Genomic DNA, 25,407 nt, shown 5'->3' on the forward strand with positions numbered 1-25,407 from the left:
GCGTGCGGACCGGAGGCGGTCACGCTCTGGCCTTCCTCGTCCGCAGACCGCCGAGGTACGCGCGGCTCCCGACCCACTCACCCGGCCCCGCGCGCCCGGCCTTGGGGCTCGGCTGCCTTCCCGGTCCGGACTGCAGCTCGCGGAGATGGCCTGGCGCGCTCCCTGGACCCGGCTGCGGTGGCTGGGGTGGCCGGGCTTGCGGCGGGGACCCCAGAGAGCCGGGAGCCAGATTGCCCGGGTTTGGTCTTGGGGCCGAGGTAGGGGCATCGCTGTCCGGGAGGTGGACCCGAAACGAAGGGCTGTCCCACGGGGACCGGGCTTAAGACGGAGCTGCCGTGTCGCCTCCAGTTCCCACAGTGGGCTTAGGGCATTGGGAGGGTGGTGGTTTCCGGGAGGAGGGGGCCCAGTGCGCACTAAGGCCAGTCCGGGGCGCGGGCAGAGGGAGACGTAGACTCTATCGCTGTTTGCTTTGCAGCCAGGCCGGAGCTACGCGCTCCTTATCTGTCTAGCGGTCACCCTCCCCAGGCCCCACCGTCCAGCTGATCCGGCCGTCGGCGATGTTTTATTTCCACTGCCCGCCACAGCTAGAGGGTGAGTAAGCGCCGCGCCTGGGACCATTCTGAACGGCCCAGAGCTGGCCAGAAAGCTCCGGAGCGGCAGTGTGGCGGGTGGGTGGCTGGGTGGGTTCCCGCTCCACGAGGGTTGCAGCCGCTGGGAGGTGGGTACGGGTGCCCCTGGCCTCCTCCCTACATCTCACTCCAGCCTTCCGCCCTGTCGCCACCTGCCTCCCACCTCCCTCCCCGCCTGGGCCGCTTGGCCCGGGGCTATTCGCACAGCAGGGACCCGCCGGGTCCTCCCAGCACAGATGCTGGTGTCACGCCTCTAATCGGTCTCCCCAGCCCTGGGGGCCGCATCAATCTTTCACGGTGTTTTGCAAACATCCCGAAAAACTAAGGTGGAGTAAGGAGATGGCCCTCATGGTCCTGACACCGACCCTGAGCCATGCACGACCCATGGCTAGGCTGCTCTCCCTTGGAGGGCAGGGCCGTCCTGCTCAGGGAAGCTTTAACATCTGTTCTGGGCCACTGCTGCCCTCTGGAACTAGGTGGCCCAGCTCACCACCACCCCAAGTGCCCTGGCCTGGCTCCTCTCCTGTGACTCACTGGGTTTCTTGAGCCCAGACACCAACCACTCCCTACTCCCAGAGGCAGCCCCATGGCCAGGGTTTGAGTTTGAGGGTCTCCAGGCCTTAGAAGACATTTTGCCTCAGGATCCCTCATGTGGCCTCTGCACTGGATTGTTAGGTGGGAGTAGGTTTGTGAGAAGGAGACAGCTTGGCTCTCTGGTGCCCCCACACAGGGCCTGGGGGGACCCCGTGGGTGGGCATTAGACAAATGCAAAGCCATACCTTCTGGACTTGTAACAGCATCTTCCTCAGAGTAGGAGTCTCAGTCGTGCAATATTAGAACTTTTATAACTGGGAGGAATACCAGGATTTGGCTTTGACAACCTACTCCCTTGATTTATTTGTGGGGTGGGAGAATTTTGGAGGCCAGGAAATGGAGGGAGGCATGGGGGAGGGCAGAGGCAGTGAGGCACTGAGGGGCCTGAGACATCAGAGGACCTTGTCCACCTTGTCTCCAGTTACCTGGAGCAGTAACTGAGCCTCCGATGGCCAACATGCCCAGGGATTTCAGAAAGTTTGTTTTTGTCTTAACCGTGGATGCTTTTAAGAGTTCAGTAGAATTTTCTAAAGGAGGCTAAGGATCCGTGTTTAAGCTCTGCTAGCTCAGTCAGCGTTCCTAAGAAGGGAAGACCAGACACTTGTCTGCATTTCACCTCCTGTAATCTCCAAGGACCCGTGCTGCCCTGTTTTATGAGGTGCATCCCCTGACACTGTACCCCAGGCCCGGAGGGACCTTTGCATGTGTGGAGGACATAACTTCTCTGCACTTCTGAACCTGGGGTTTGGACTGATGGGTATGGCACAGCCCACTCCTCAGGTTAAAGAGGGGAAGGCCAAGATGTGGGTATTTAGCAGGTGGTGGGCTGCTTGGATAACTTAGGGGAAAAGCCCTGTCTACAGGGTGGGTTGCAGAAGTCACTTAGGGTGAGTCCTGGCCTGGCCGATCATGGCCCCAGTGCACTGAACTGTTGGCTTCACACCTTTCCTTCCCACACCCCAGGCACATCCCACCTCAATGCTGATTCTGAGTGCTAAGACCAGAAGAAAAGGAGATGTGTCTTTAAGAACCTTGTTATCCCTCTGCAGATGTGTTTCTGAGCTAGTTTTGCAGAAAGGGGTGTTTTTTTGTCAGTTTAGTGTTGCTGGGGAGGAGGTGATCTGCTGTGCATTGCAGGGTTGAGAACAGACCTTTGGAATATGACATCTCCCTCAGCTTAGGAGCTTTTTAATTTTTATTCCTTATTAATCTAGAGAGGCATAAAGAAGAGAGCAAAGCATGGTTCATCATCTCACTTCTCAGATAATTTTACTAATATTGAATTAAAAAGTACTACATATACCTGCTTAGGAAATTCAAATAGAACAGAAAACTACACATTGAAAAGTGAAATCCTCCTTCCTCTCCACCTTTTTTTCTAAAGATACTCCCTATTGTTGGGTTCTTGTGATTCCTTCAAGAAAAACACACTTTTTCTTTCTATATGTTATGCCTTTTTTATGCTGAGATCATACTTCCACATCCTTTGGGACATTGCCTTTTTTTTACTTTGTAACATGTTTTGGGGATTATTCCATGTCAATATATACAGATTTACTGATTTCTTTTAAACAGCTGTGTAATATTCCATTATATGTTGTACTGGTGGGAACTTTGGTTGTTCCCAGTTTGTTTGTTTTTTTTTTTCCTAGTACCATGTTGCCAGGAATGTTCTTCTTTTCCTATTTTAGCATACTTTACCTAATTCATAGATTAAATATGTATATGTGCACTTAAATCTTTGATGAATATTTTCAAATTACCCTCTAATAAGGCTGCACCAATTAATGCTCCTACAAATGGTTAATGAAAATGCACATTTTATTACACTCTTAACTGTACTGGGTATCATTCATTATGCACCTTATTTTTTTTTTTTTTGTCAAAATGGTGAAAATAGTAGTTCATTGTTTTGTTTAATTATCGGCAGGGTTTAACATTTTCATATTATCAACATTTCTACTTATTTTTAAGTAAAAAGCCTCTTCTCATGTTTTCCTCTTTTCTATTTGTTCTTATTAATTCGATGGGCCATTGGTCTTTTTTAGGATTCAACTAGGCACACAATGTTTCACTTACAGATATTATGTGCACACGTTATAGAAGAATTTCGGACCAGCAGGTATAAGTTAGAAGGCTGAGGCAGATAATGTTTGGAGCATCTCAGAGTCTGCATTCCATCCTTGCCAATCAAAGGGAGACAATTTGGTTTCCTGCAAAATAATGGAAATAAGCCTGCTTTTAGGCTGTCCCTTTGAAGTTGCCAATGAGCTGGAGAGAAATCTTTGTAACTAGGGTTTTGAGGAAGAGTGCAATTTGGACAAGAAGCTGGAGGGGAAGCTTCAGGAGAGACTGGGGTATTGTGGCAAAGGATGGGGCACTGGAGAGCAGAATAATAAGTAGACGGGACCCCCGTTAGTAGATAGAATTTTAAAAAGGCCAGAGGACGCTGCTTCTTTGGGACTGACGTCTTTCTGAGGGAGGTTGCCTGTGTGGCTTGCCAGCTCCTAATGCCAAACATGCAGTGCTTCTGAGACCAGAGCCCATGGCAGGTACAGCATTCACTGGCTAATGGGAACTTGCTCATTTGTTTTTCTAAGAAGCCATTGTAGACTGTGGAGTAATGGTGCATATTTGGAAAATGATCTGAATGCACGTTTGGGGCCAAATTCTGTTCTGGCTTTATACGAGCTTTGGAGGCTGCTGGGGAGGGTGGTGGAAAGGACGCCTTTCTTTTCAGGGAAGTGAGAGCAGTGGGTCCTTTATGAGCCTGGCCAGAGGGTGGGATGCCCTTGGAGAGTGGCCCTGCCTAGGTCTCTTGGAATTCGGGACGCTGGCTATTGGTGCAGACCTCTTGTTAATTGACATCTATATAACAGATCCACTATGGTGCTGATGAGCTGTGACCAACAGTAATTAATATTCATTTATAAACTTCTTACCTCCTTGTATCCTGAAGTTCTAGGAGAAATGGGCAGTGAAAGTGCTTGGTGTTTTTTTTCCTCCCCAACCCCCAGCCGGTCAGCCAGCCTTGTTGTTTACAGAAACAAGGGAAAGTAAACTAGCAGGTGAGCAGACAGGAGCTGTGGAGGCTTCTATGAAAGAATCCGAGGTAGGGGATGAGTTCAAGGCACATTGGATGCAGGGGCAGCTGGAAACCAAAGGGCAAGGGAAGGCTCTGCCGCAAGCTAGTGATTCTTCCTCGCACAGAGTCCAGAATTTCACAAGAAAAGCGGATTTGGTCTTCTTGGGGGAGAAGGTCACCACCTGCCCGATGAAATAAGCGTAGTTGGGGCCTAAAGTCAAAGGTTATTGGAGGAGAGAGAGAGCATGAGAGAATGGAAGAGAAGGGGCCCCAATGAGAGCAGCAGAGAAAGATGCTCTGGGACAGACAGGACTCTGCCTGGAGGTGCGTCCGAATGAGCATGTGTGTCCAAGGTCGGTGTGAGGACAGGGAGGCCCTCTGGTCAGGCTGATTCAGTTTGCTCCCAGTAGGCACTGCACCTTTTGGCAACCACTCTCCAGGAGATTTCGATGATGGGTTTCTGCGCAGAAAACAGCGCCGGAACCGGACGACGTTTACTCTTCAGCAGGTAATGACGGCGCTCCCTTTCTGAGAGTCAGCGACTTCCTGCCTCCCAAAATTTCAGAGTTTGAGCAGCTCTTCTTTGTCTTTTAAAATAAAGCCAACTATGGAAACTGGATCTTTCTGTTTTCTTGAGTGCTTTATGTGTCAAGAAATCTGTTTGGGGAGAGAGCAGATGACTTGGATCTTCTGATCCCAGACAGGAAATAAAGGGACAATAGTGATGGCTCACATTTGCCCTAGGTTGGTAGTTTGGGGGAACATTTCCACATCAGCAATGTCATCTGAATGTTGAGAAATGCAGGTAGGACATTCTTAATCCCAGCAGATAGATGGGAAGACTGGGGCCCAAGAAACTGACTGATTTGTAGAAGATACTTCCGTCCATAAATGGAAGGGCTACAGGTGGACCCTCATACTGTGTTTCCTGGACCTGGGTTCTTCCCCTTAGATCTGCGCAAACTGGGGCTGTCAGGAAGGTGGCCCAAATACCTCTTGGGAGTTTCTGGGGGCCTGACACTCCCTTCTGAGGGCTTCTGCAAGTTGTTCCTGTTCTCCTGTGTCCTATGGGGAAGGCTGTGTGGATTGCTCTGACTCATAAGACCACCCTTGGAGACTTTGATTCCTATGAATCTATTTAAATGGAAAAGCATATAAATATTTGTGCTTCTCTTCTTATTCTTATTTCTTGGGGAAGCACCAATGTCGTTAGTGAGTCTTAGCTCCTAAGTCACCCGTGGTAAAAATTTTAATTCTGTGGGATCTTTTCAAAGAGCTTTCTTCTCCCTCTTCCTCCCCTACTTGATCTGTGCAACTACTTCCTCACTGCTCCTTGCAAATTTGAAATATGCGTCTGCTTTCTCTCACCTTGCCACAGCCTCTCACCAGTAAATATTTTTTCCTTTTACTAGCTGGAAGCTCTTGAGGCAGTTTTTGCCCAAACACACTACCCCGATGTCTTCACCAGAGAAGAGTTAGCCATGAAAATAAACCTCACAGAAGCCAGAGTGCAGGTAAACCTTCTTTTTAATTATTTAACTCTCTAATATTAAAACTGGCAAACTTTTTTTTTGACATCATGACTGCAGAGTGCACATTTGGCCAAAGAAAGCAAATGAAGACTATCTGTCATTTTCATGATGCACTTTAATAACATCAACATAATGTGGAATATTAGATTAGGTTGATTAATCGGTCATTCATAATTAACTAGTGATAATGTTCTACACTAATTTGTCCGCGTCTCTAAGGTACTAAATTACATCAATGCACATCCATTTCCTTGCTTTGGAAAAAAAAAAAAAAGAGCTGAGATGCTATTCTCAAAGCAGCTCTGACCGCTCTGGGGTAAGGCCACTCAATTGCAGAGAACTATGTTTTCAGATGGGAACAGGGTAGGACCTGCTTTCCAGAAATTGCATCATGTCCAACTTTTCCCCTGGACGCGGACTCTTTCAGCGAAGTGGATCCGAAGAACTTGTGCAATTTAAAAATCTTTAAAAGGCAGCAGCGAGAGGGCTGCCTCTGAGCCGAGCATGGCCCGCGGTGACCGTCTCTAAGCAGGATTTCTTTTTAGAAGCCACACGGTGATTACGTTTAAGTGCACAAACCCGTTGAGCCCGGCAGATGTGCCCGAGTGCAGGAGGAATGGATTCGCAGCGCCGCCTCTCCGGGAGAGCTATTCTTTGAGCACAATTATATATTCATTTTATTTATGGGGTTTCCTCCATGCTGTTTCTGTTCTTTTTTATGTAGGGGCTTGGGGTTAAGACTATGCAAAGATCTAATTGTAGGAAATATAATAGTTTGCTTTCGGTTCCCCTGGGTCATGTTAGTATCTCTTAAAAACCAATGGCTGAAGAGAGATAATGGAATTCTGAGCAGTAAATTGGGGGTTGTAAACAAATTATTTCCCCTATAATCAGATTATGTGATCCTGATTATTAAATCTGAACATGAATCATTGGTCATATGTGGGCAAATTAAACTGATTATTATTTGGAAATGAAAATCTCCTTTGGCCAGGATGTTGTCTATCCCTTCTTTTTTTAATGCCAGTTTGCCAATAGCGGCCTAAAGACTGAACTGCAAATTGAGATAAATGACACAATTATTGAGCATTCAGAGTGGAAGATCATAACTTCTCCCTGAAAGGTGCAAGGGTGAGATAGGGGTGGTAACAATTAAGGCTGGGAATTGTTGGTCAGGCTGTTGTTGGCTATTATGCAAACAGACAATGGCTGTGTAGAATTTGTTCAGCGAGCCTCTGTGTGGGGACGCAGGCTTCGGTGGCGGGAAGGGAGATGTGTTTACATTTATACCCCTTGCTCATTCAAATATGATTAATGTTCTATAAAGCAGGGGCTTAATCGAAGCTGATGTTGTCAAACAATAACTAAATAGGGAAATAAACGACTCCATCATGCTCTTTCCTCAGAAGCAGGCGAACTGTCAGTGCAAAGTCATTAAAATATGATAATGAAAAATAGCTCAATTAAATGTTGTTATAGCTGTGACCTTCATTCAATTAAGACACAAGAAAGTGTCTGCATTTTGCTTTGCATTTAACTGCCCTAAATTTAGAATATAGATAAAATCATTATTCAATGGTTGCTGATATGTGCAATTAAAAGCCAACTGGATTAAAAAAGAAAGAAACCCAGTTAAAGGAGAATGAAAATTCAGAAGTGGGGTGGGATGGCGGAGGGCTCAGCCCCGGGACCCAGGCTTTCTCCTGGGCCAGTGTGGGAGGATACCCCGGGGTGGGGGGCTAGAGGGAGGTCGAGCCAGGCCTTTTTTGAAAGCCAGGAATTATCTCCCAGGAGAGAAGGGACGAGGTTCTGCTGGGTAAAGAGCAGCAGGATTTCACTGACCTCTGGGAACACCTTGGGCCCTGTCTGCCCGGCTGCCATGAGGCTGTCCCTCTGCAGATGCCATCCTGATTGCTAAGGCTTGCAGAATTCCATACCAGTCTCTCAGAAGGCACTTAGGGCAGGTACATCGTAAGGCTCCTCCTAACCTGAGCATGGCAAAGGATCAGGCTGCCTGATGTTTACCGAGTGACTGATGGCTTGGTGTCAGACGACAGTGCTCCGTGTTTTTCATGTGTCTCTGGGCTAACAATGCTTAGGGGGTGGCCACCATTATTACTCCCAAGGAGTTTGGATCTGGTCCCTAGCCAAGCCACTGGTCCTCAAATCATGGGTCTGCTACTTACCACCTGAATGACCTTGGGCCAGTTAATTAACCTGTCTGTGCTTAGTTTTCTCATCTGTAAAATGGGGATAGACCTACCTGCCTTACAGGGTCGGGGTGGATTCTAAACCAAACCAGGGCTGACTCCAGAGACATTGTGTCTCATGCATGCACTGGGCTGCCTGTCATGAGTTTTGATGTGTCAGGGATGGTTTCACAGGTTTGAGGCCGGACACAGTCCAGTGCTCAGGCAAACCTGCCTAAGAGGGAATGAGCCTTTTTGATGAGGAAACCCCAGGGCAGTGTTTTACAAACTGCTGTGACGATCATGTCCCCTCCCCCCAACCATAGGAAATACGTTTCACATCAAATAAATGCACTTGGATACGTCAAGAATTTCTACAACACTTGTACCCTTACTGCGGGTGATGCATTTGGATACTTTCTATGATTTAACATTCATTAAAAAAATGCCTGTCATGCCTTCTACACTGATCTTCTGGCCCATCTTTGGGTCTGAAGCTGCAGTCCAGAGGGCACTGCTTTGGGACATCTTTTGGAGAGAGGAGGCTGCCCCCCCCCCCCCCAAACAGCTGCTGCGAGGTGAGCCGTGAGCACTGGGGACAGGACCCAGGAGTTTGGGTTTGGGTACTGGTTCCCTCCTCCTGTCTGATTTTCTGCCTCCATGGATGTGCATTTCCACGGGGGACTCAGGTTTGGTTCCAGAACCGAAGGGCCAAATGGAGAAAAACGGAGAGAGGGGCTTCCGACCAAGAGCCAGGAGCCAAGGAGCCCATGGCAGAAGTGACGCCACCTCCCGTGAGAAACATCAATTCCCCGCCCCCGGGGGACCAGGCCCGGAGCAAGAAGGAGGCCCTGGAAGCCCAGCAGAGGTGAGGCTGGCGGGCCCCTGGGGTCTGGAGGCTTGGCGGGTACACAGGGTTGGGAACTCAGTGTGATTTTCTTTTCTCTAGCAGCCTGGGGAGAACTGTGGGTCCCACAGGACCTTTCTTCCCTTCTTGCTTGCCGGGGACCCTCCTGAACACGGCCACCTACGCCCAGGCCCTGTCACATGTTGCCTCCCTGAAAGGTACGTTTTGTCTATGCTCGCTGGTGGGGTGGGGCTGGGGTTTGGCTGGCGCGGCCGGGCGCTGTCCCCAAGGGGTCGCGGAGATGGTCTGGCTGGCCTGGTTTCTCAGTTCCGCCCGTCCTTGTACCTCGGGCAAGTGTGGCTCCTTCTCTCCTGTTGGTCACAGTCAGGGTCGTGAACAGCATCTGCTCCCCGACGTGCTATCTTGTTTGACTTCTACGTGGCCTGAGATCGTAGGCATCACCTCACTGGCTGGGGGCTTGTCTGAGAGGTGTTGTGTCACAAGGGACCACTCTGTGTTCACAGGTGGCTTCTTCTCCTTGGTAACAGTTTTGGGTGTTAACCTGCAGCTCGTGGATGAGGCCTTGACGGGCAGTTGTCCCAGTTTACAAGGACCCTCTCCATACATGCAGCGTGCCCGCCTGCCTCCCTGGGGACTCCTGACGTCAGAGGTCTGCAGGGCTAGGATTGGTGATTTTCCAGGGTTTGCTCTCTTCTTAATAGCTGTTGTTGTCTGAAGGATGTAAACCATTAGGGATGTTTGGTCAGGCCCAGAGAGAGGAACTCCTTGGGGACTTCTGGGGCATCCCCACTGGATGAATGTGGCCATCCACCGTCTCTGCCTTCCTGGCCTCAAACCCACTCCTCCTGGGATGAGGCTAGGCAGCTGTGCTGGCCAGGAGCAGGGCTGGCTTCCACACGGGGTCTGGGGCAGTGAGGGTCTGTGCTGCTCTTGGGGCTTGTCTATCACAGGGGGTCTGGGAGGGGAGGTACAGGTGTAGGCTGTAGGCTGTAGGCTTTTTCTTGATAATAGAGGTGGTGGGAGAGACTCCTCCTAGAGGGTCCCCTGCTTGTTCTGCATTAGGATCTGGGGTCTCTTGTCCTCAAGGGGTCCCCCTCCAGGTGGTAAGTCAGACACACACACACACACACACACACACACACACACACGCACGCACACGCACACACACAGTGGCAATCTGCAGCGCAAATGTGGTTTCTGGAGGCTGAATTGAGGGCATGAAGTAGCCTCCCTGGGGAGTCTCCAGAAGGGAAAGAAGGGCATTTTAGGCCTAAGGAAAAGCACATGCAGAGCATCGGGAGAGGGGAGGAGAAGGAGGTTTGTTTGGAGAATGGTTGGTATGGTGGGTGCCCATGGGAGGGCGCCCCGAGATAACGTGGAGGTGCCCGGCAGGGGCCAACACCTGAAGGCCCGGCAAGCCATGCTCCTGGGGTCGGATTTTCCTCTGTAGGTGTTGGGGCCCTGAGACCCAGAGCCACTTCTGAGCGGTCCAGGTAGCTGGGCAAATCCCTTCACTTAGACAGCTGGCTTACCTCTGTCTAGCTCTGGCCCCCCGTGTGCTTCCTCATGCTTCCTTCAGCTCCAGGGGCTACGTAGAGCGCCACCCCCCCAGAGTGGCCTTGATCTGATACGGAGCTACGGAGGTAGAGTCCTATTTGGAAGGGGCTTCGGGAAGGAGATGACCAATGGGACTTGCGGATCAGTTAAGGAACTGGTCTGGGCAGAGGAGCAATTCTGTGTCTGTCTGCCAAATCCTCTCTGCTTTGGTGGGGACCAGCTCAACTCCTGAGAGTAACCACCTCTTTTATAAATGTTCTTTGCTTGCCCCCCTCCAGCCTCACGAGTTGTACGTGATTCCCATGTCTCTGCCGCGGCTGCCTGTGGCTGGGCTCTCTGGCTAGCCGAGCTGGGGCCCCGGAGGAGGCCTGCAGTGGCTCGAGGAAGGGTGAGAGGGCCAGGTTGCTGAGCAGGGAGGGCACAGTGTCTGCAGCTGGGAGGCCTAGGGCCGTGGTGAGAGGGAGACAGAGCAGAGGCTTGTGTCTTCTGAGTTTTGACCCAGGACAGAGGCAGGGGCTGGTGGCAGGGCTGGTAAAGGTAAATCTGTCATCCCTCTTCATCCCTCACTGGTACATACTGCCCTCCAGCCCTTCCCTAGACTTTTCTGGCTGGACTCTGACACCTGGGGCCTGTCCTATAGTCTGCCTCATTAAAAACAGGCTTTCCTTTGATGCTGCCCTCGCTGAGGGGGTCAAGGGGGTGGAGCTTGGGGTGTGCAAGAGCTTACAGCGGTGACAGATATCACAGGGTGCTCACCAAACTAGGGTGTATCTTTGTGTGTTGTAGGGCACTTGTTTGGGCAGCCTGTGTACCCCATGGGAAGTCCTTCCTGACGGCGGTTATGTGCTGGGGCAGGGGGCAGCTCAGGTGTCAGGCAGACAATGAGTGAGCTGAGTGTGGGTAGGCATTGTCTTCACTTCACCAGATACTAACGAGCTCTTGCTTACTTTTCTTGAGGCACATAACCCTCTTGGTCTCTATGTCATTTTCATACTTACGAGAAAGGCACAGGGAAAAGATCCATTTCTCCGATGTCAGAGACAGGTATTTGAGGAGCTTGTTAAGGGGCTGGGCACAGGTGGGGCTGGGGATGGATTCGCCCACTCAGGGGTCAGCTGCTGCTCAGGCCAGCTGATGATGGTCAAGTGGGTATGCGGACACAGCATTACCAGAACTATTGCAATTTCTGGAGAAGTTGGAAGTCTGGATTTTTATTTGAGATATTCCCATCTTTTAAATGTGGTCTCCAAGTCTTCAGGCCCAACCTGTACCCAGTTGGTCAGAGCAGTCCGTGGTCTGCCATTTTGCTCTGAGAAAACAGCTGGGATTGGTTGAGGCGGGGGGGGTCTTTGCCTTCTAAAAGTGCCTGACTCCATGTGGAGGCACCTCTGGGAGCCAGGTTTTCTGAGCTGGAAGTCTCTGAGTCATAACTGCCCGGCTCTAGTCCATGTGGGTTCAGCTTTCCCTAGAGGTGTGCTTGGGGCACCCGGCCTCTGCCTCAGAACCTGGGTAACAAGTGTGTGCCCACAAGTCAGTTTCTAGATACCCTGGGGTTCAACATCTGATGTTTTGTGGAACATTTGTTAAGTGGTTTGGGGACAAGATAGCAGCTTCCAGTCTCTTGCAACCTATAGCTTCTCTTCCCACCTATAGCTTCTCTTCCCAGGCTTCCCCAGGCTACAGAAATTAAGTGCACGGTCCCAAGAGAGGAGCAATCCTATTTCCTATGACCTGGTTCAGTGCCGGGACTTCTGGGCTGTGACCTCGCCTCCCTTACCTTAGTGCACCCCCACAGGTGACTGCGTAAGCAATGCTGGCAGAGTTAGTGGCCTGAGCCTGGCTTCTCAGGGGTGCTGGCCAACCTGGGGACTGCCTCACCTAAGTGGGAGGAGCTTTGTTGCTTGTTGGTGCTAGAAGGTACCTGTCTGGGCTTCTAAGCCCATCCCTCTTGTCACAAATGAGAAACCGAAGCTCAGAGGAGGAGAAGTCACTTGCTCACACATGGCTTATTCAGCTAGGTCTCCCCTTTGGGGTCTGGGCTGCCCTCCACAGGATCCTGATGTGTCCTTTCCTCCAGACACCACGTATTCATTCATTCATTCCTCTGGATGGGCACCTGTTGGTAGGGCCTTGGACCCCTATTCTCCTTTCTCCCCAGCAAGAGAGGACAGCTATGGGTCCACTGGGTGTGAGCCCTGGGGAGGGGTCTAGACTCACCCAAGACTATTGGAGACCAAGACGACTGTGAGCTGAGCACCACAGTCCCTTCCAGCCCAGAGATCCCAATCCACTTCTCCAGGCTTGTGGCAACTTGCAAATGATCCAGAAGGAAGAAATCACGCTCAGTATCAGCTCCCAGACTCAATCCAGTGCTCGTGTCTCCTTCCCTAGGCTCTATGGTCCTAGTGGGATCATACAGCCCTGGGCTGGAGACAGCAAGTATCCTGGGTAGGCCACTGAGGTTCTGGCCCAACCCTAGACAGCACCAGGGTGACTGGTGACCTGCACCTGTAGACCAGGGCCTGAGGATCTAAGCCCAAGCTGCCGTGCGAGGCAGCTGACAGCTGGCCAGAGCAAGAAGACAAGGCAGGGCTCCCGGTGCTCCAGGGCAGGATGGGTTCTCCCAGGGGGCATGTGGAGCACCTCAGCTGTTGCTCTCAGGGCTAACTGTTACAAGGCCAAGGACTCTGAGCTACGGGTCCCGTCTTTTGGTTCCAGGCATTGTTGTGACAGAGGTGAAGTCCTTGGCTGGGAAATGTTAAGAGAGCCTCCAAGGGTGTTTGTGGGAGAGCTAGGGGGTTGTTGAGGTACAGTTTGCTTAGTCCCTTTAAGTAGTGGCCCTTGAGGGCTCTTTGCCCTTGAACGCAGTTTAATGGCTGTTCTCTTGCCTGGAAATGTTTTGACTTTGGATGTATTCTGAAAACAGGAGCGCTCTTGGAATACTGGCCGTCAGCCCCTTGAGCACGCCGCACCGGGGGAAGGAAAAGGGCACATAGGTCCATGAGATGTAGAGGGAATGAACTCCCGGCGCCCCCACAGTGCTGGGCTCCCAGAATACAGAGCTGTGTGGTAAAGCCAAGCCTGGTCTCCAACACGAGTGGGGCGGACAGGCCCTAGAGACTCTGTGGCTGTGGCCCAGAACATGCCAGGGGAGGTAGACTCTGGTTCTTTATCTTTGGATTATGGGGGAAGTGGCCCAGAAAATAGGAAGGGGAGCCTGTCTCTCAGCCACTTTGCTGAACTTTGGCACACAGACTGAGAAGTCAGTAGCAGACAACTCTCGAGTATGGTTTTCTTAGGAAATTAGAAGGACTAATTGTCATTCCTTGGAGATACCTGTTGAAAGCAGGGGTTTGGAAGCAGCTAGAGAGCTGGGAAAGCCAAAATCAGACTGAAAGTTACCCCAGTATTTGGACAATCCACCCAGCCCGGAACTGCCACGTCAGTGAAGCTCAGCTTGGTGCTTCTGCCTCAGGCCAGGGAGTGAGTGTGGAGACCTTCCGGAGCTTTGCCCTTGGCGGCATACCATCATGTTGTGTTGGGGGGCGGGGGTGGGCTCTGCTGCCAGCCAGGTCCCAGGGCCAGGTCAGGGTAGCTGAGCCACAGCTCCAGGGCTGGGGTCCTGGGGGTGCTCATTCAGGAGGCCCAGTGTTGGGAGTGTGTGAGGTGCTGTGTGTGCTCGGATGGACGTGTCTGGATAGGTCAGCAGGGCTACTCAGGCAGTAGGGAGCCAGCGAAGAGTGGGAGGTGGGCGCGCACCCCGGAAGGGTGGGAGGTCACGGCCTCTCCGGGGTGGTGGGTCAAGCAGAGCGTCCATATGTGGGAGTGTGGCCGACTAGCCTCCAGATTGCCCGGCAGGCTCCTGAATGGGCATTGGGCTGTGCCCGTCTGGGGCTGGGGCAGCTGGCTACTTCAGGCCCGGAAACTGCCCACCGGGGACAGAGCGACGTAATTGAAAACCAGGCACTTGTGGGGGTTTCTTCCTTTAATTATCCTTTAATTATCAAGCAGCCGACCAGCACAGTGGCCTCCAGCAGGGGCTCTGGGGTGGCCTGCCTGGGGTGAACCCTCGCCCCTCTGTTCCCTGGCTATGTTAAGTCTTGAGTACAGCCCTGGGGGTCTCTGCCTCTGCTCCTCATCTCTAAGATGGGGATCCTGATCACAGTAAGACAGAAGTTAGAGAACTGAATGAGAAGCGCAGGAGCTAGAACACTGAGGCTCTTGGAGCAGTGTGTGGACCAGTAAATACCGTCGTTATTAACCGGATCCCTTCATTCTCGTTTCCAAGTCCCTGGCTCCCGCTCACCTTTAAAGGAGCCAGTCAGGTCTGCATCTTCCAAACGTCTCCCATTTCTCCAACGTTTACTGTACCTGTGACTTACCTTTACCTTGTACCCTTCGTCATTCCAGATTTGGCCACAATGGGGGTTCCTTCCTGTCCCTGGTAGGATTTCCCGGGCAGGGCACCCATTCCTTCCGTGGGGCTTCATGGGCAGTGATGTGTTTTGTACTTTGGGATGGTCCTCAGAGAGGACCCATCTTGTTGCAGTTAGTGTGTTTCCTTATTGAGTATTCCATGGACGCTCTCAAATAAAAAGGCAGCAGGATCCTACCCCATGCAGGGAGGGTTTGCATAACAGTAATGGGTGTCCAGAGAAAAAGCCTTTGCAACACAAAGAATTTTCCTGTGCTGTCTTAATGGCCAGGCTTGTGTTCACAATTCATTAATGCAGAGGACGTTATTAATGGCTGAGGGAGGCGCTTGGGTTTGTTCCGGGGAAGTGCTGGCCTCATGAGGAGCAGAGCGCGATGGGGGCAGGTGAGCCACAGTCCGCGGAGGCCCCCTCTCCCTGGTGCACTTAGCCCAGCTGCCTCTAACCTGTGATTGGGAGAGCTGGGTGTGAGGTGGAAACTAATTACAGCTGCTGGGGGAGAGCTTTCATAACTCTGTCTGTGCTCATGCTGCGGGATCACAGCCACTCTCCTGCACTGGGTGGGGGCCTCCCGGCCAACCTTCCCAAAACTGGAGGGCGTGGGAGGGAGGGTAGGGCCGGCCTGTAGGGCAAGGCGGGCCACGGGGGCTGGGCGGCTCTCAGTCCTTAGAGTCGGCCAGCAGCAGAGCAAGGGAATGAGGTCTGACCTTTCCTTACCCTGCCCTCCCATCCCGTCCTGGGGAGCTGAGGTGGCTCCAGCCATCCCCTGCTGGAGGGGCAGGAGGCAGACAGCCCTGCTCCCACCTCCCCAGGACAGCTGCCTCGTTTGGGCCTCGCAGGCTGTGAGAACTCAGGAGGTGTTATGTGCCAGGGACTTGCTCAGTGTTAGCATGCAGTGGGCACTCAATAGTTGCTAGCAATTGGAGTAGCAGTTCCGGTCCTGTGTCGTGTGTGTGTGTGTGTGTGTGTGTGTGTGTGTGTGAGGACCAGGGGGAGGTGAGGGGCAGGGTGTCCGGTGCTGGGCCAGGGTCTGGCCACATCCTTCCAGAGAGCCAGGCCCCTTCGTTAGTCAGGAATATGACCTCCCTGCCTCACACTGGCCTTGGTCTTGGGCTCAGGCCAAGATAAAGTGTCCAGATTCTGGGACTGAAAGGGCTTTATTGCCCAATAAACTTCTACCCCCCCAAGACTAAACTCCAGGCTGGAGGCAGCCTCTTCCTTCTCCAACATCTCCCCTCTATTCCTCTTTAATCACTTTTTCCTTTGTGTTGTGGCTTAAAAAAAAATCACAATTAAAAAACATTAAAAATTAAAAAAAAATTAAAAATTATTTTGTTGTGAAATATCATATTCATTAGAAAAATTCTTAAAACATGCATCTAGAGTGTAGTGACCCAACCTTTAAGCACCTATGTAACCACCCTCTGGGACTTTGCCTGCACCCCAGAAACTCTCCGATCCTGGACCCCTTTCTCCTCCCCCGAAACAAGAGCACTATGCTGACTTTTGCCAACCACCTAAGCAGGCATTCTGAAACGCTATTATTTAGGCTAGACTTTTTGAACTTCACGAATAAATGAAATCATACAGAACGGATTCTTCGTGTCTGCTTCTTTGGCTCAGCATTATGTTTGGGAGATTTATTCACATAATTAGGTTTAGTGGTAGATTCTTTGTGATATATGTATGATCAGGCCATCTGCAGATAAAGACAGCTGGTCTCTTCCTTTCAAATCCTTATGCTTTTTATCTCTTTTTCTTGTCTGTGCCAGCCAGAACCCCTAGCACAGTACTGGATAGAAGTGGTGACAACGGGCAGCCTTGCCTCATTCCATTTCTTTTATAACAGCTTTATTGAGCTATAATTCATACACCGTACCATTCATCCACTGAAGTGTATGGTTCAATGAATTTTAGTGTATTAAGTGAGTTGTGCAACCATTACTAGGATCAACCTCAGAACGTTTTCATCACCCTGTACCTATTAGTAGTAACTTCTGGCTGCTCCCAACGCCCCCAGCCTCAGGGCACCACGGATCTTGCTGTCTCTATTGGTCATGAACATTTTTGCTATTGCAACCATGGACTTTTTTAGGAATGGAGTCACGTGATATGTGGTCTTAGTGACCGACGCTGGACTATTCTTGATCTCAGGGTTCCACAGTCATGTTTGCTGTTTTTTGATTTTGTTTTGTTTTAGATATCCTTTATCAAGTAAAGATAGTTTCTTCTTGCCTTGGTTTTCTCAGAGTTTTATTTTAATTATCATTGAAAAAAATCATGAATATGAATGAATGTTGCATTTCATTGGATACTTTTTATGCTTCTTGTTGAGGGGATCATGTGATTTTTTTTCTCAATGTTTTAATACAGTAAGTTACATTGATTGATTTTTTTAATGTTAATCCAACTGTGCATTCCTGGAATAAACCCAAATTAGATGTGACATGTCATCCTTCTTATATAGAGCTGGATTTGCTTTGCTAGTTCTTTGTTCAGGGGTTTTGTATCTATGATCATGAAGAGATTGGCCTGGGATTTTCTTAGAATTTCCATTCCATATGTTAGTATTGTCTTACTTTGTCCTCAAACCGAGTATAATAAAAGCAGCAGTAGAGCTTCCCAGCTATTTTATATCTCTCCTGATTCCGAGCACTGGCTGGGCTCAGCCAGGCAGTTCTGTTGTTTTGGCCCGGGCTCTCTCATGAGGTTGTGGTCACGTGGCCACTGGGGCTGGTACCTGCAACATGGTAGCGCTTCCTTGTCTGGGGCCTTGCAAGGACGCTGGGAGGATGGGAGCTCTCTTTTTCTCTCTCCCTGTGGTGAGCTTGGGGTGGGGTTGAATGACAGTTGATTCCCAAGAGCGGAAAAGCAGAAGATGCCACACCTTCTTAAGGCTTATGCCCACAACAGGCACAGTGTTCCTTCTGATGCATTCTGTTGATTTAAGCTGGTCACAGGGCCAACCCAGACTTGAGTGGAGGGGACTGCACACAGATGTGATGCTAGGAGGTTGGTTCATTGAAGGCCCTCTTCTGAGACTGAGTGACACAGGCATCGAGGATTCTCTGACATCGTGATTTGAATTAGGGTGTTTGTTTTTGAAACTACCTTGCTTCCAATCCTGACCACAAGCACTTTAAGGGTGTTGGCCATATCTGACTCACCTCTAGGTCCTTCCAGGCCACTCACCTCAGTCCCAAATAGAGTCTGGTGCAGAGTAAATGATAGGGAGGTTTGGGTAAAGAAGGAAAGCAGGTGATGCTGCTCTGGGTGTAGGAGACTGGCCTCACTAGCCTGCAGTGCTGGCCACCTGTTGGACCCCAGAAACAACTGGGCCCTCCTGTTCCTCATTTAGCACCCAGTGAGTACCCCATTTTGCCAGAATCTAAACCAGAGGCCAAACCTCTGGTGACAAATTAGACACATCCTGACCTTAAGGGATTCACAGGCCAAGGGTAGCCTTGGAGAGACAGTCAATAAAGAATTCCATCTCATGTGACACAGTCCTGTGCTTTCATAGAGGCCAACAAGGGCAGGCAAAGTGTGGGGGAAGCTTGGAGGGGGGAGTACCTTTTTCCCTGTAGGAATAAGGAAGCCTTTCCAGAGGCAATGTTTTAGTTGGGCTTAAAGGAAGTATGGGAGTTGCCCAGCGGGTGAGAGGACCCCAGGCAAGAGAACAGCATGAGCAAAGGCACTGAGGCAGGCAGGCCTAGTGTGTTGAGGAAAGGGCAAAGGATGAGGTTGGGTGGGGCCACGTTCCCAGGAGAGGATGGCATGGCCTCAAGGTGAACCCAAGTTCTGGAGTCAGACTGGCCATAGCCCAGAGCTGCTTCCTTCTCATCATAGGGTCCACCTGTGAAGTGAGGATCACGATGCCATACCCAATAGTGCTTGTGGTGAGCAGGGTGTCTATCTGTGCCTGACCTATCCAGGCATCCAGTATGTGATGGTAATTGTTAGGGTTCTGACGATGAGGCTGAGAGGTCACTTGGGATCTAATTAAGGTTTGGTTTTGGATTTCTGGGGCAGAGGGTCTTACTTCCTGCAGGCATTTCTCCTCAATGGGAGAGCCTCTCAGCCTCCAAGGCATAGTTAATGAGGTCTGAGGTGTGTGCAACTCCAAGAAAGCAGCACAGCCCTCCAGGGGCCCTTGGCTTGATTGTAAAGGCATAGGTATTTGGGGAGCAGGGAACCCAAGGGGCAGAAGGTAGCCATTTCTTATGGGGAAAGTGGTTGGGTCTGCCTTAACCTTCTCCATGCCCAGCTGATATCAGGAAGACAAGGGTAGAGAATCCCAGCACTTAAGATTTGTAAGGAATCTTCTTAATGAGTATGTTATCATTCCAGGATATAGTGGGGAAACTGAGGTCCAGAGAGGGGATAAGACTGTCCAAGGTCATGTAGTACATCTGTCAGAAGTAGGGCAAGTCAGGGACCCAGGTGTCCCATCGTCCAGCTCCCCACACCCTGTATCGATTCTGTTCCTTTTACAGGTACCTGCTGTCATTCTCTGGCTTTAAAAACAGCAACTCACTTTCCAGAAGCCATTTCCTATGGGTGCTGATGGGTTTGCCCTTCCTGCTAATCAATGGGGCCCTGGAGTGCAGGGAGCAGAGCAGAAAGTTTCTGGCTTGTGCCCAGATGCAGCGGGAGAAGCAGCCTGCCCGTCCAGAGTTTTGGCTGCCACTCGAAGGAGGGAGGGCAGTGCTAACTGGCACCGGGCTGCCCAGAACGCAAGTCCCTGCTGCTCCTCGGGTTGTGCCAGGGTCCTTGGATCTGGGTGTTGTCATTTTTTGTTTGCCCCTTCAAATACACCCAAGCAGAAAGGGGACCCTGGCGCTGGCCCTGAGACTGTCACAGCACAAGGAATGTTTGACTGAGTTGCCTCCCATCAAGGAGCATTTGCTGAACAAATGAGCAGATGTTAAGATAGTGGGTATACAAGTGCTAGGTGGAGTTCAGACAGGGGTGGGACTTGACGTCAGTTCTAGCAGAATAACCTGCCAAATTAATCTGGGGATTTTGACATGAATCAGATTGAGCAACTTTGCCACGAGCACTGTTTCTCTCCATGAGATACCAAGGAAGTTTAGGACCTGGGAGATGGTAACTCTGAGGACCTAAAGTATGCCAGCTCAGTCAGGAAGGAGAGACTCTCCATCCCTTTCTGCCTTCCCCAAATACTCAGTCTTTACTTTGTACCCAAATGGGACATTTCAGTTCTGGTATAGGGGTGAGAGTGGGTGAGATTGGATGAAGGGTGCTTACGGCAAGTTTGGGAGGTGAGCTGGGTACAAAACTGAACATAATAATAATAATAATAATATAATAAACACAACTCATGTAAAAGGCAATATAAACCATAAAATGGAGATGGGAGAAAGCACATCAGGGGTTCTAAAGTAGAAGACATTTGGGTATGAATTTGACCTTGTGCACTTGATTATTGGTGAGGATGCATAGTCACAGCATCTAAAAATCTGTGCTTAAATGTGGTAGGCATCTACCTACACCCCACTCATGACAAGGGGCTGGTAATTACAAATCATAAAATATATTTCCTATCTATCATCTATCTATCTATCTATCTATCTATCTATCTATCTATCTATCTATCTATCATCTATCATCTATCTATCATCATCTATCAAAAGACATGAACTATGGTACTTGTGTTAAAGGTCTCATAAATCCACACACTCGGTTCCTTGTTCAATTCTGTTACACTTAACCTGAACTTTCAACAAGAAATCAGTGTGCTAGAGCTTTACTTGTAACCAAAATTGTAGTTCACGTGCTTTTATGATGAAAATGTGTTATCGCCAGAGACGAGACAGAACTAACTTAATTTTTCCTGTCAGTCTCTATAGTAGATCAATTAAACTGCCAAGGAGATCAAATATTTCAGACTGTATTTATTACATTAAGTATTTATGTTCAGGCCAAGCCTTTAAAGCATGATGTCATATAGGAATGTAGGCCGATTAGATCAATTCAGCAGAATTTGCTGTAACTTAATGGAAATCTAATTGTGTGTTTTAATTTAGTGTCCAGGAGGTAGTATGTTCTCCAAACAAAACCATTTTCAGGCTGCATTTAAGGGCCAGATAGCTCTTGTGCAGACATTGGTGATGAGACACGTTGGTAGGGCCAGAGGGAAGAGGCTGTGGTTTTTTGGGGGGTTCGTCTGCTGGCGGGTTGTTCATACCCCATGCAAAGGGACTTGTTAATCTTGAACCCCACAGAACAGGAGATGGACCGAGTGTTCCTGGTGCGTTTTCCCTGGTGCTTCGTCCACCATCAAATGACCGAGGCCATTAGCAGTTATGGAGCTGCAGCTGGGTGCTGAGGACATGGCCCTTATTCCTTGGCAATTTCCATGGGGCTCTGTCCTAAAGGACAGCATCTCTTCTCATCATCTGAATGGAAGAAGGCTGGAAATCACAAGGCACAAAAAAGGACACTATTTTCATCACACTAATACCTGGTCAGGATAGAAAGAGTGGAAAATACAATAAAACACAAAGAAAAACAAAAAATCACTCATGACCTGAGTACCCAGAATCAACCACTGTGAATATTTGGTATTGGTCCATTTGTTATCTTCCCATCTATAAATATATATCTCTAATGAATTTGTATTTTTTATAACTTATTTAGAAATTAAAAATGTCAAACCAAAAAGTTTAAATTTATCAATATTTTCTACTTATAAATTTTTATACATATTGTATCTACAATCCCACATGGATATGGCATATAACCATACGTATTATGTACATGTGTATATACACACGTATTATGTATATGTGAATATACATATGTATTATGTGTATATGTATATGTGTATATACATACGTATTATGTATATGTGTATATACATATGTATTATGTATACATGCATATGTACATACAACTCATACATACATGTACCAAAATGGAATCCTATTGACTTAATTGTTTCTTAACCTACTTTTTATTTCATTATCATATTCATTATGATTAATTTTTTCATGGCGCTAAATATCCTCCTATAATACAATTTTGTCATAGGTTTAGTGTGTTCTCTGTGGGTGACTCTAACTTATTCAGTCAGCTCCCTATTGTTGGGCCATGAGGTTAGTCACAGTTATTGTCACCATATGCCACACTGGATTGACTTACTTTGTAGCTAATTTAATTTTTAGCCCATTCATGACTTATACCTTTTGGATAGATTAAAATAAAAAAGGGAAAAATCCCCTAGAGCCCCAACTCTGGAAATCTAGTAATTAAAAAATGACACTTTTAAGTTTGTCTTACTCCTCAAAATTCTGTTGGCAGAATAAGTTATTTTAGTCTTTGGTCTGATGGGAAAGGCTCCGCTGAGGAAGCCGGGTAGCCGTGGATGCAGTGTGGTGGTCGGTCGGGCCTCCTGTGGGGCCAGGAGCAGAGCTGGTGGGATGCTCCCCGCACACTCCTCGGCTCTGGCAGAATTCACGGCTCATCCGGGGTGTCCCGGGGGATGCGTACAGGCCAGTTCTTCAGCGGGTGACTGAAATGAATCAGTAATTAGAATAAGTTGTGAATTGTGACTTAGAATTACCCTTTCATTTGTATGGGGCTATGAAAATAGTAATTGTTTGAGGTCTTAGTACTAAGTGTGCTATGGAATGTCTCCCAAAGGTGGGTGTTATCACCTCTCCTCACAGACGAGGAACCCGAAGTGTGGAAAGATGGCGAGAAACTCCATGACTGGTGAACAGTAGGGCTGGGGGCCAAACTTCAAAGCCCCCTTTCTTCTGCCTCAGAGGCAGGCTGCATCTGGCTTTCAGGCCGCAGGGATGGCCTGCTGTCATTCTCATTTTATGGAATCTTGATAATGGATGACTCGATTTTGGGGTAGACATTTTCTCGAGGGTCTTGGTCACCTCCCTGATATAATAAAGGGGGGATGCGTGGCCCCTCTTGTGGCTGGCTTAGTGTCTCCCCATCACTAACAGTCACAGGCTGGGGGCAATTGTCAAAACACTTTCAGGTGTCATCCCTCTGTGACAGTTTCTGCTGTGGGTCAGAGCTGTCAGGCTATCCTGAGGTATATACCGCTTTGCTTCTGTGCCCTGGTCCCAGATGGCTCCAGGTTACTGTGCATTTTGAATTTGTTTGGTTGTCATAAGTTTTTGTGTCTTTTCTCAATATTACCCATCAATGAATCTGCCTTTAGCAGGCACATTTCTCTCTAGTTTGTGGTAGTCTCTTAAACTGAACAATTTATGTCAGAAGTGCACTTGGAAGAATCGTTAAGTACTCTGGTGAGGGCCTTGAGTATGGCTTTTCAAGGGCAAAGTGCATGTGCTTTGGGGTCTGGGTTTTTCCTTGGTAACTATTGGTTCACTGCCGTCCTGAGCACCCCAGAGGACGAATCTCTATTTTGTTATTTCTGGTTTTCAGCGAGGGTCCAGGTCCCTGAGGTTGTTTGGGCAGGAGGCATTTGGGGAAATCTGGTGATGCTATTGGTACTGTGGAATCACGAAGAAATCAAGAGTTAGTTTTATGAGAATTCTATTTGTGGAAATCATGTTTTTCTTTGTTAAAAAAGGGTGATAAGAGTTAAGGGAGATGCTGGTGGTTGGACAACTTAAGTTCTATCACCATCAACTGAAATTCTGAAAACGTGTTAAAGTTGGAAGAACTCAACTTTATAATTCACATCCCATTCTAAAACCACTCCTTTTTTGTTGAAAGGGATTTAAAACCTTTTCTCATCCAATAGTCCATATTGTGCATGAAGATTCTCTAACGTCCTGTCGAGGGAGCTTCAAGGGTATGATGACCAGGAACCTAGCAAGCCCTCTGCATATGCACAGCATGTGGTGGTAAAGAAAGAAAAACTTGTTTTCCCCATACTTCTGCCCATTGTTTCTATTTCACCCCCATTACCAAGAGAGAGATAGAGACGGTTACCTCATGTCCTTTGTGTGCCCTGAGTTCAGCTCAGTAAAGTAGCCCAGTTCTTCCATTTTTCAATTCTTATTCCTCTCTTCCTTCCTTCCCTCTCTCCCCTCTTGCCTCCCTCTATTCTGATGGTCTGACCATGACAGAGAGGAGAAAGAATTTATCCTCCTTTTTTCCACAGGTTCTGCCTCTGTTAAGGCAACCCATAACCATATGCTGTCATGGTGAGCTTACTGAGAAGTCATTTTGACAACAAGCTCCACTGAGCCCCATCCCCCTCTGTACAGTTGGATCCTTGGGCACAGATCATAGACTTTAGGCACATTAGATTTGTCTTCTTGTTTGATTTTGATCTTGTTCTGTTGTACAGATTGCCTCTCTGTCTTGCCCATATCTACATTCTGGATTGGCACATCTTCTATGTTCTTATCCAAGTAAGGGCAGGGCAAAGAGAGTGATTTCCAATGGTTCCTCTGTCGGTATTCCCCGATGTGGTTGTTTGGATGGGTAGGAGTCCACCCATAAGCATTGACCCCCTTTGAAGGACACTTTCACTACAGTTCAGACTAGGGGTGCAGATGAGGAAAGAGGGTGACATCTGCCAGGGGCTGTATGCCAAAGAATCTTGTTGGCCTGAGTGCACGTCTCAGGGTCTGCCACCCTGCTGTGGAAACGTCCACCCAACAGGCATGGTGCAGAGTCTGGGGCAGAGGCCTGGCTCAAGGGAGGTGTACAAACCATGCATTGCTTCCTTAGCCAAAGACGCAACTGGCGGGGTGGGTTAAGGGCATTAGCCCATGATGTGAGGTGGTATGTGGCTGGGGTGGGAGCACTTGGCCCGAGAGACTTTGGAGGTCCTCACCCACTGGAGGAGTCATAAAGGAGTCTCGACAACCATGGGCAGTCCTTGTGATCCAGATAACCTTGACCCGAGCACTCCTTTGGGTCTTATGGTTTTATTTATAAGAACTTATTTTACTTTATTTTATTTTTAATTGTGATACAATACGTAGAAGATAAAATTTATCATCTTAACTCCTTCTAAGTGTACAATTCAAAAGTATTCAATACATTCCTTTTGTTGGGCAACCATCACTACCATCCATCTCCAGAACTTTTTCATCTTCCAAAATTGAAACTCTGCCCACTGAACAAGAACCTCCTATTTTCCTCTCTCCCCAGCCCCTGACAACCACCATTCTGTTTTCTGTCTCTATGAATATGCCTGCTCTAGGTGTCTCGTGTAAATGGAAGCATGCAGGATTTGTCTTCTTGTGACTGGCTTATTCGCTTAGCATAATGTCCTTGAGGCTCATCTGTATTATAGATGTGTCAGAGTTTCCTTTCTTTTTAAGACTCAATGTTTCTCCTTTGTATGCATAGGCCTGACAGTGCTAACCACAGAGCATCCCAGAGTTGTTGGGTTCCTGGTCCTCAGTTTCTCCATCCATCTGGTGTCAGGGGTGAACTGGATCATGTGCACAGACTCTGCTCCCTCCTGTAGCCTTGGTTCTGTGAGTTAATGTATTTCTCTTATTGTTGAATCTTGGTTTTGAGGACCAGGAGTGTAGTTATTGGTGGCT

The 25,407-nt window shown here is 48.9% G+C and overlaps 1 protein-coding gene across 1 annotated transcript in view; it reads left to right on the forward strand.

The window, feature by feature from the left end:
- The first annotated feature begins 557 nt into the window (after positions 1-557).
- DRGX (dorsal root ganglia homeobox) overlaps positions 558-25,407 on the forward strand; it is a 29,387-nt gene continuing 4,537 nt past the window's right edge. Inside the window, exons 1-5 of the mRNA XM_028098491.1 lie at positions 558-591; positions 4,719-4,816; positions 5,721-5,822; positions 8,719-8,897; positions 8,982-9,094. Of these exons, the coding sequence (XP_027954292.1) occupies positions 558-591; positions 4,719-4,816; positions 5,721-5,822; positions 8,719-8,897; positions 8,982-9,094 (526 nt within the window). The remainder of the gene's footprint in view (positions 592-4,718; positions 4,817-5,720; positions 5,823-8,718; positions 8,898-8,981; positions 9,095-25,407) is intronic.

The sequence above is a fragment of the Eumetopias jubatus genome, unplaced genomic scaffold (genome assembly GCF_037043125.1).
Source record: "Eumetopias jubatus isolate StellerSeaLion01/CBP00866 unplaced genomic scaffold, mEumJub1_p1.0 scaffold_17, whole genome shotgun sequence".
Lineage (NCBI taxonomy): Eukaryota > Metazoa > Chordata > Mammalia > Carnivora > Otariidae > Eumetopias > Eumetopias jubatus.